General features: G+C 34.2%; 1 protein-coding gene across 2 annotated transcripts in view; it reads right to left on the bottom strand.

Moving 5' to 3' along the window:
* The window catches only part of AGO3 (argonaute RISC catalytic component 3), a 129,996-nt gene that overhangs the window by 79,516 nt on the left and 40,657 nt on the right, over positions 1–9,823 (bottom strand). Inside the window, exons 4-5 of one of the 2 annotated variants that reach the window (XM_017884480.1) lie at positions 8,985–9,193; positions 7,710–7,846 (exon numbers count right to left, since the gene is read on the bottom strand). In XM_017884480.1, the coding sequence (XP_017739969.1) occupies positions 7,710–7,846; positions 8,985–9,193 (346 nt within the window). Of the gene's footprint in view, positions 1–7,709; positions 7,847–8,984; positions 9,194–9,823 lie in introns of those variants that run through there. The other variant, XM_017884481.1, reaches the window with a different exon arrangement.

The following is a 9,823-nucleotide window of genomic DNA, read 5'->3' as shown; positions in this document are numbered from 1 at the left end:
AAAAAAAAAAAAAAAAAAAAAAAAAAAAAAAAATTAAAAAAATTTAAGAACTAAAATGCAATGAGCACATGGTAAAAATATACAACAAGAAAGGCACAGTAAGAAGCATGTAGGATAAAAATTTTTTAAAAGTAAATAAAATGACAGACATAAAACTGACCCAAAACGGTCAATTAAGAAAACATAATAATTTTATCAGATGTCACTTAATAAAATAATTTCTAAATTATTTGGTATTTGGAAGAAATACTTTCAGCAATCACACACAAAAAAGCACATCCCTTCTAAGAAAAATAAAATCAAGCTGGCATCATACTTCTCTATTGAACATTCAGTGCCAGAAGACAGTGGAAAAATACCTACAAGGTACTCAAGGAAAAAGTGTGAGCCAACAATTCCACATCTAGCCAAACAGTCGTTCAGGAATAAGGCTACAGATAACTCAGCCCTTATTCATACGAGCATTTCTTGAAGCAGCAACTTGAGGACAAACGGAAACCAACAAATGACCAGAAAAATTTCAGCAAAAGGACTGGCAGTGAGCAACAATACATTTAATTGCAGATTTAAGATTGAAAACAAATGGAATGAAACTGTTACACGGTCTAAGAACGTAGGAATTCAAATAAATGAATATATATAAATGAATGTCAAGAGTAGAAAATATAAAAAGTAGAATAAGCTCAATGACTGGACCTCATGTGCAATAGATAGGAGTCAAAGTTGAAAGTCAATCAGTAAAACCTTAGGCAACATGAAAGAATAAAATTATAAAGGGCAATAAAATAATACTATATTGGCTAAAACTAGTAGAAAGAAGGGAAGAGAATAAAGCTAATGTAACTGTTACTCAATTAAGGGAAATAAAAGACTGCTTTAAAACAGAGGACGACAAGTGTCGTATGAAGGTATAAGTATAAAGATAACCACTGGGGAAAAAATCTTCCTAATATGAGGACTACCATTTAAAAAGCACAGAAAACACACCACTCAAAGTTTCAAAATATATACAAACATAAAAAATGGCATAAAATAATTTTACAAAACCACAACCAATGGTCGTGTCTTGATAGGAGGATATGTCCTTCCTATCTATATCTGGCTTAATTCATCCACTAAAACAGAAAAAAAGCTTTAAACTGACCCACAAAGCAAACCATTCTATGCTGTCATAAGATATATCTGAAAAAAAAAAATTAAAGGATAGGATAAAGTTCACAAAAGCATGAAGTGCAATCCTTTTATTAGATAATGTAGAATTTTGGTCAAAAGTACAAAAGAAAGTCACTTATCATATAAAGGTTATAATTCATAACAAAGAAAATAAAGAAAATAGATATGAATATATATGCTTCTAATAATGTTGAATTTTGGTCAAAAGTACAAAAGAAAGTCACTCATCATATAAAGGTTATAATTCATAACAAAGAAAATAGATATGAATATATATGCTTCTAAATATACAGTAGCAACATTCAGAAAATGAAATTATAGGAGATAAAAGAAACAGAAAGATATTAATAATAGGAAATTTATATCTCCTAGTCTGAGAGAACAAAAAACAAAACTAAGTAAGGAAATAAATGACATAAGCAGCATAAACTGGTAGCTCTGATGGATATTTCACTCTAACCTAATATATGAATATACCTTATTTTCAAATAGCCATAGAACTATCACAAAAATTGACCATATATTGGGCTACAAAAAATACCTCTACAAACTCTAAAAGGAAAAATACAAACCACATTTTTTTTAACAATACAATGAAACTAGAAAATTCATAACAAATCCAGAAAACAAAACGATTTTCATTCTGAAAATCTGAAAAGTCTCTCAAACAATATTTCAAGCACAGGGAAAATACAAAAGAAATTTGTGGAGTTTCTAGAAAATAATACAATACATATTTCTAGTTTCTAGAATAAAAATACTACATATTAGAAGCTTTGTAATACAGCTAAAACAGTGATCACCAGAAAAATAATTGTTTTAAATATTTGCACCAATAAAACAAAAGTACCTGTTACTAATCTAGCTTAAAAAGACAGAAAAATAACTTTAAGAATAATTCCCATTGTTGGCTGGGTGCAGTGGCTCACGCCTGTAATCCAAGCACTTTGGGAGTCCGAGGCGGGTGGATCACGAGGTCAGGAGATCGAGACCATCTTGGCTAACATGGTGAAACCCCGTCTCTACTAAAAACACAAAAAGTTAGCTGGGTGTGGTGGCGGGCACCTGTAGTCCCAGCTACTCAGGAGGCTGAAGCAGGAGAATGGTGTGAACCTGGGAGGCGGAGCTTGCAGTGAGCTGAGATCGCGCCACTGCACTCCAGTCTGGGCAACAGAGCCAGACTCTGTCTCAAAGAAAAAAAGAAAAAAAAAGAATAATTCCCATTGTCAGAAAGGCCTTACTTTCCTCAACATCAGTATTGTGTCCTAATCACCGACCAGAGAACTGAGCCTCCAGAATCCCCAGGAAGTTGCTCTATCCTTAAAGAACAGTAAGACTGTTGTAATTTGCTCTGCCTATAAACACACTTCAGGAAGGAAGGGGAAGTTGGCAGATATATTTTCAAATGATCTGCAACACAATTCTTGAGAGTTTTCTAGTGAGTTTAACGTTAATTAAANAAAAAAAAAAAAAAAAAAAAAAAAAAAAAAAAATTGTTTCAATAAATTTGGGTACCTTACTTCTCTAGAAAGAGTTCATCAAGATTTTATTTCATTGATCCAACAATTTAAATTGAAGTACTAAATATACACCTGAGCTAGAATAATAGAAAAGATTCTCTATTATAGGTTTCAGTAATTCATTAACTGGGAAGAATATGTTACCAAAAAAGAAATCAGGCCATAGGAAAAAAGGCTAAGGATAAAAGTATTTAATTAAACAATCAGATAGCATTCATTAACTATATTTTGTTCTTAATCAGAAAGCACTCAATACATTTTGTTTTCTAAAATACATATTTATTTTGTTATTCTAAAATAAATATTTATGATTCCATAACTTTTAAAATTTTTTGATAAAAGTAATAGATGCTTATTGTTGAAAGCTTGAAAAGATGGAGAAAATAAACACCACCCAATTTCACTACCTGAAAAAAAAAAGTAAAAAGAACAAAGCATAGATATGCAAAATAATAAACTGGGAAAACCACTGAAATACACAGAATTTCAAAAACTAATAGAAACTGGCCGGGCACGGTGGCACATGCTTGTAATCCCAGCACTCTGGGAAGTCAAGGCAGGCAGATCTCTTGAGCGTAGGAGTTCGAGACCAGCCTGGGCAACATGGTGAAATCCTGTCTCTACAAAAAAATACAAAAATTAGCCAGGTGTGGTGACATATGTCTGTAGTCCCAGCTGCTCAGGAGGCTGTAGTGGGAAGGTCACTTGACCCTGGGGGGCAGAGGTTGCAGTGAGTCAAGATTACACTACTGCACTCCAGCCTGGGTGACAGAGCAAGACCCTGTCTCAAAAAAAAAAAAATAATAATAATAATAACAATAATAACAACAATAGAAACTACTTCGTAAAACTTTGTATAATTAAATTACATATGAATAAAATAAATAACTTTCCAGTAAAATGTGAGCTACCAAAAGTGAACCTAAACACCCTGAAGAGACTTTTTTTTTTAATTAAAAAAAAATTTTATGGGTACATAGTAGGTGTATATATCTATGGGTTACATGAGCTTTTGATACAGGTATATAATGCATAATAATCAGATCAGGGTAAATGGGGTATCCATTACCTCAAGCATTTATCCTTTCTTTGTGTTACAATCCAATTATACTCTTAGTCATTTTTAAATGTATGATAAATTATTAGACTGATTCTCACAAAATAAATGAGGGAAATTTTAAAACAGCTACCTAGCAAACCAAACCAAACCAAACAAAAAACACCAGGTCACAAGGTTTTATAGGGGAATTCTACGAAATCATAAAAGAGCTGATAATATCAATACTATTTTAAAACCGTTATACACTTTAGAAAATGGAAAACTTCTGAATTTTTTAGGAAATAATACCAAAACTTGACAAAGACTGTACAAAATGGGAAGGCTGCAGATTAATCAGACTTTTGCATTTTAATTTATAAAAGTAAAGTGTTAGCAAACAGAATCCAGCATCAATTAAGACTCTACGAGTGCTGGTTTGGTTCAATGTTTGTTAAAAAGAAGAGAAATATCACATCTTCAGCTCCACAAATGCTGAAAAGGCATCGGACAAAATTTAACACATACTCCTGATAAACATACTTAATAAAACAAGAAACAGATATTCCTTAATATGACAATATATACAAACATACAATACTTAATGCTTCTAGAGCAAGAAAGAAAAAGGATGCACATTAATCACTACTATTTAACCCTACCTTGTCTGATTAGTCTATATAATATAATAAAAAAATTAGAAGTATAAAAATCCAAAGGAAGAGGTAAACTTATCACTAGTTGCAGGTGATGATTATAACCTAGAAACCCCAATAAAATCACCTGAAAAAATACCACAAACAATAATGGACTTCAATAACACAGAAAGAGAGAAAGTATACAGAAAGCAAAAGCCTGAATACATATAAGCAATAACCAGTTAGTATCTATAAACCCATTTAATAGCAACAAAAAGGAGAAAATATCCTGGAATAACAAGAAATGGCCTGGGTGTGGTGGCTCATGCCTGTAATCCCAGCACTGTGGGAGGCTGAGGTGGGTGGATCACCTGAGGTCAGGAGTTTGAGACCAGCCTGACCAACATGGTGAAACTCCGTCTCTACTAAAAATACAAAATTAGCTGAGTGTGGTGGCGCATGCTGTAATCACAGCTGCTTGGGAGGCTGAGGCATGAGAATTGCTTGAACCCGGGAGGCAGAGGTTGCTGTGAGCCGAGATCACTTCATTGTACTCCAGAGCGAAACTCGGTCTCAAAAAAAAAGAAAGAAAAGAAAAAAAGTAATGTGAAAAATTTATGTGAAGAAAGCTGTAAGATCTCTTGAAGAAAAAAAAGTAATCTTGAACAAATAGAAAGACATAGCATATTCTTTGACAGAAAAGTTAACATCTTAAAGATCCAATTTGTCCTAACTTAATTTATAAATCTAAAAGGATCTCAATAAAAATAACAATCTGTCCTCTCCCACTCACTGGATCTAAACAAGGAATTTCTAAAGCTTATACATAAGAATGGCCTGAGGCCGGGCGCAGTGGCTCAAGCCTGTAATCCTAGCACTTTGGGAGGCCGAGACGGGTGGATCACGAGGTCAGGAGATCGAGACCATCCTGGTGAACACGGTGAAACCCCGTCTCTACTAAAAAATACAAAAAACTAGCGGGGCGAGGTGGTGGGCGCCTGTAGTCCCAGCTACTCGGGAGGCGGAGCCAGGAGAATGGCGTGAATCTGGGAGGCGGAGCTTGCAGTGAGCTGAGATCCAGCCACTGCACTCCAGCCTGGGCGACAGAGCGAGACTCCGTCTCAAAAAAATAAAATTAAAAAAAAAAAAAAAAAAGAATGGCCTGGAAAACCCTGAAGAGAAAATGGGACTAGTCCTATCAGACATTAAAAGTCATAAAAGAAATGACTGACCAATACATATGTATGTGTGTACACACCAACATACAAACAAACTTCTGCACAGCAAAACAAAAAAAACTCCACCATACCAAAAGTCAAAAGACAAATACCAACCTAGGTAAAATATCTGCAACTCATGACAGATGAAGGGCTAACTTTCTTAATTTAGAAAGCATTATCAGTAAATGAGAAGACCAAAAATCCAATAGAAAAAAAAGGGCAAAAGATATAAACTAACACTTCATTAAAAAAGAAACACAAGTGGCCCTTATATTTGTGAAAAGGTAGTCAAATACAAATTAAGAGGACACAAGAAAACTATTTCTTGCAAATTGATTGATGAAAATCTAAGAGTTTGACAATTCTAGTGGCAAAGATACAAGGTAATTGGTACTCTCATTCATTGATGAAAAGCATTTACAATCTCTATGGAGTGCAATCTGGCAATAATGATACAAATTACAAATATTAATACATTTGCCCTTAACTCATCAGTCTAACCTCCAGGAATTTATCTTACAGACATATCTTAATATACATAAAATAATGTGAAATAGAAAATAGTTAAAAATAACCCTAGTATACATCTAAAGAAAACTAGTTAAATATATCCCCTCCTCAATCACATATTGCACAATGGTAGGTGCAGCTGAAAAAGTGAGGAAACTATGCCCTGATCTGGAAGGATCCAGGGATCCTTGGAGGATTGTCTAATTTCAGGTACTGGGCAAGAAATATAAGATGAGAAAGGAATATCCTGCTGTGTCTGAAAGCAAGAAAGCTTTCAAACATTTACGAATTATCAACAGGACATGGAGCTTTTCCACAGAAAAATTTCATGCAAATTTTAATGCAAATCCTAATGCAAAAAGAGTAACAGAAAATTTATCAGTTCGTAATCCCTAGTGAAATAAATAATTTGGGTCACAATGATCAGTGAACAGAACATTAGCAATTCAAAAGTTAATTAAGAAATTTACAATGGAAGATATCTGAATCTACTGATTAATCTCTGAACCTAGAGACTGATTTTTGCATCACTAAAATTGGGACCACTAGATACTGTGTTTCCTAATATGACACAACACAAAGCACTTGTAAGCATTTTGAACCAGAATGGAATGAAACTTCTAAGCTTTTATTTTCAGAAAATATAGGGGATAGAGGAACAAGGTAATAACACAAGAAAACAAAAAGACAAAATCAGATTTGAATATATTCTACAGAACAAGTGACCAAGTTCTTGTAAAACGTCAATGGCATAAAGAAACAAGAAAACAAGGAAGGAAGTGGGACTACTAGATCGAAAAAGGCATAATAATCAAATGTGATGTGTGGATCTTGTTTCGCTTCTGATTAGAACCAGCTAACTAGAAAAAGGCATATTTCAGACAATCAGGGAAATCTGATTATGGACAGGTATAGGAGGGTACAAATAAATGCTTGTTTATAATTTTCCTACATATAATAATGACATTGCTGCAATAAGAAAATATCCATAGTTTTAGAGGTACACATTGAAGTAGTAGGGACAAAATAACATGCCGTCTGGGATTTGATTTAAAAACACTACTGTAGAAGAAGAAATGTACTCGGATTACGCAAAGGTAGAAAAATTCTGACAATCTGAGTAATGGCTACCTATGTGGTAGTTCATCATACTGTTCTCTCTGCTTTTATATAAGTTTGAAAATATTTTGTAAGAAAACACCTAAAAACAAGAATGCAATTAGCATCACATTAAGACCAGCAGTAGGTATAACATCTGGGGGTCACCATGCTCAACAGAATTATCTTTCTTAAAATATATATTTCATAATAAAATGTTAGCTTAGAGTTACAAGGGCAAAAGTGAGTTATAATAGAAGATTGCTCAGATAATTGTCAGGGCTTTTAAATCTGTCTTCATGTGCTTGCTTCATGTTTAGCAGCATTCCAAGGTAAGTTCTACAGGCTTTCTAAATGAAATGTAATAAAAATATAAAGGTTTTTCTAGTAGATCATAATACATGTCCAAATATTACTTCGAGATACCGGTATGTATAATTATATATAAAATTTATGTACACACATCATATAGAAGTCTACCACCCAATACAGAATATGGCTTTAGTTCCCTTACCATCAATATTAAGCATCATTTTCCACATGGCAGGCCGAACAGACTGATGGAATCCAAACCACACTTCCCTGCCTCCTCCCAGAGGGTGGTCATATCCTTCTGGAGCAGAGAAAAATGAACGCCCCACAGGCGTGTATCTATAAAAATTAAAATGGCATGTTCAATCCTTTCCTTCTCATACAAGTATTTAAATCTGCAGAAAAGGGGAGACTAAAGCACAATTAACTTATCATAATGATGCTTATCATTATGAATGTATGAAACTAAACATGTTCCAAATTTGATAAAGCAAAAGTACCTACTCTAAACGGAAAAAAATCTACTTAAATTTTCCTTTCTCAAAACTGTTGGTTGAAATATGAATGAATTTTATCTAAAATAATTTCTTAAAATAGGTGTTAAAAGTTAACAGTTCCAACCTTAAAATGTTAACAAGTAAACAATCATTGAACAAAAGCTATTTCTATAAAGGTGTTTGCAAGACATACTATTTTTCTTTAAAAAAAAACATACTGAGTCAGGTGTGGGGGCTTACACCTGTAATCCGAGCACTTTGGGAGGTTAAGGTGAGAGGATCACTTGAGTCCAGGAGTTTGAAACCAGCCTGGGCAACATAGGGAGATTCCATCTCTACAAGAAAAAAAAAAAAAAATTTAAATTAGCCAGGTGTGATGGTGCATGCCTGTGGTCCCAGCTACTCAGAAGGCTGAGGTAGGAGGATTGCTTAGGCCTGGGAGGTTGAGGCTGCAGTGAGCCATGATTGTGCCACTGCACTACAGCCTGGGCGCCAGTGTGAGACCATGTCTCAAAAAAAACCCAACGAAACAATAAAAAATACATGGGTACACATGCGGTCACACACAGGAGCACACCCTACACATGTGAGGTCCTAGGATTATTAAGAAAAGCAATTCAACACGATTTGATATTGTTGTATAAACAGTGAAATTACTTTTAAAGCAAGATAATATAACTAAAGAAATACATCTGAAAATAGATCTGTTAAGACTTTTAGATCCTAAGAGAAAGGGTGAGATTTTTTCTATAAAATTATTCATGAGATTAGCTAAGCTAATGATGTACAGTTACTTGCAAAAGCCAGATAATTTTCTGTAACGTACTCCTGTCAATGAATTTGTATTGATGCTATTCTTGTTCAACATTTCAGTTGAACAATCAAAATATACTGCAAATAAAGGTTTAACCAAGAGAAGCCTGCACAATTCATTCTTGGGAGTTTAAAATCTAAACAGAAAAAAAAGCAGAAGCACCCACTTCATGGAGGGCAGATGTCGTAGCACCACATCAACGGCATGGACAGGGTTAGTGCTGATTGGCTTGTCTAATTCCAGTGGCTCAGGCAAGGTCCGTCCTGTCAGTACTTCATGCAGTAGATGCCAACTCACCCGAGAGACAAATTTGATTGACACCTTAAAAGGTCGATCTTTTCCACCTTCCCCAGGTAAAGTAACGTCTAAATCTACCTGTTGATGGGAAAACAGTCAACTGGTAAATGCTGAAAATGATAAATACAATTATTTTAGATTTAACTTATAAAAAATTCTAAGAGAAAACATGGCAAAAATAAAAAAGTCAATAGACTAAAATATACCATTTATTTTATTTTTTTTGTCGATAAAATTTAAATAACACAGTTACTCACGCCAGCATTATGTGTCATTGCAAAATACTGGAAACTACCCTAAATGCTCTAACATTTATGCAGCTATGAAAAAGAATGAGGAAAACCTCTTGAAACTGCCATGGAATAAATTTCCAAGCTATACTATTAAGTGAAAAAAGCAAAGTACAAAAGATTACAAATACTATGACAACTTTTGTGTGAGTAAGGAGGAAAATATTCACATGTCTGCTTACTTCTGCAAAAAGAAACATAGGAAGTGTGAACCAGAAACAAAGAAACTAGTTACTTTCAAAGGATGGGAGGGAATGGACTGGAAAAATAAGGACAGAACAATTCTGAGTACACGTTTTGGTATAATTTTGACATTTGGAAGCATATTAAAATTCTACATAAAAAAAAAAAGGCCAGGCGCAGTGGCTCACGCATGTAATCCCAGCACTTTGGGAGGCCGAGGCAGGCGGATCACTTG

Source organism: Rhinopithecus bieti, unplaced genomic scaffold (assembly GCF_001698545.2).
Source record: "Rhinopithecus bieti isolate Rb0 unplaced genomic scaffold, ASM169854v2 scaffold_13029, whole genome shotgun sequence".
Lineage (NCBI taxonomy): Eukaryota > Metazoa > Chordata > Mammalia > Primates > Cercopithecidae > Rhinopithecus > Rhinopithecus bieti.
This window is presented reverse-complemented; position numbering and strand designations above follow the sequence as displayed.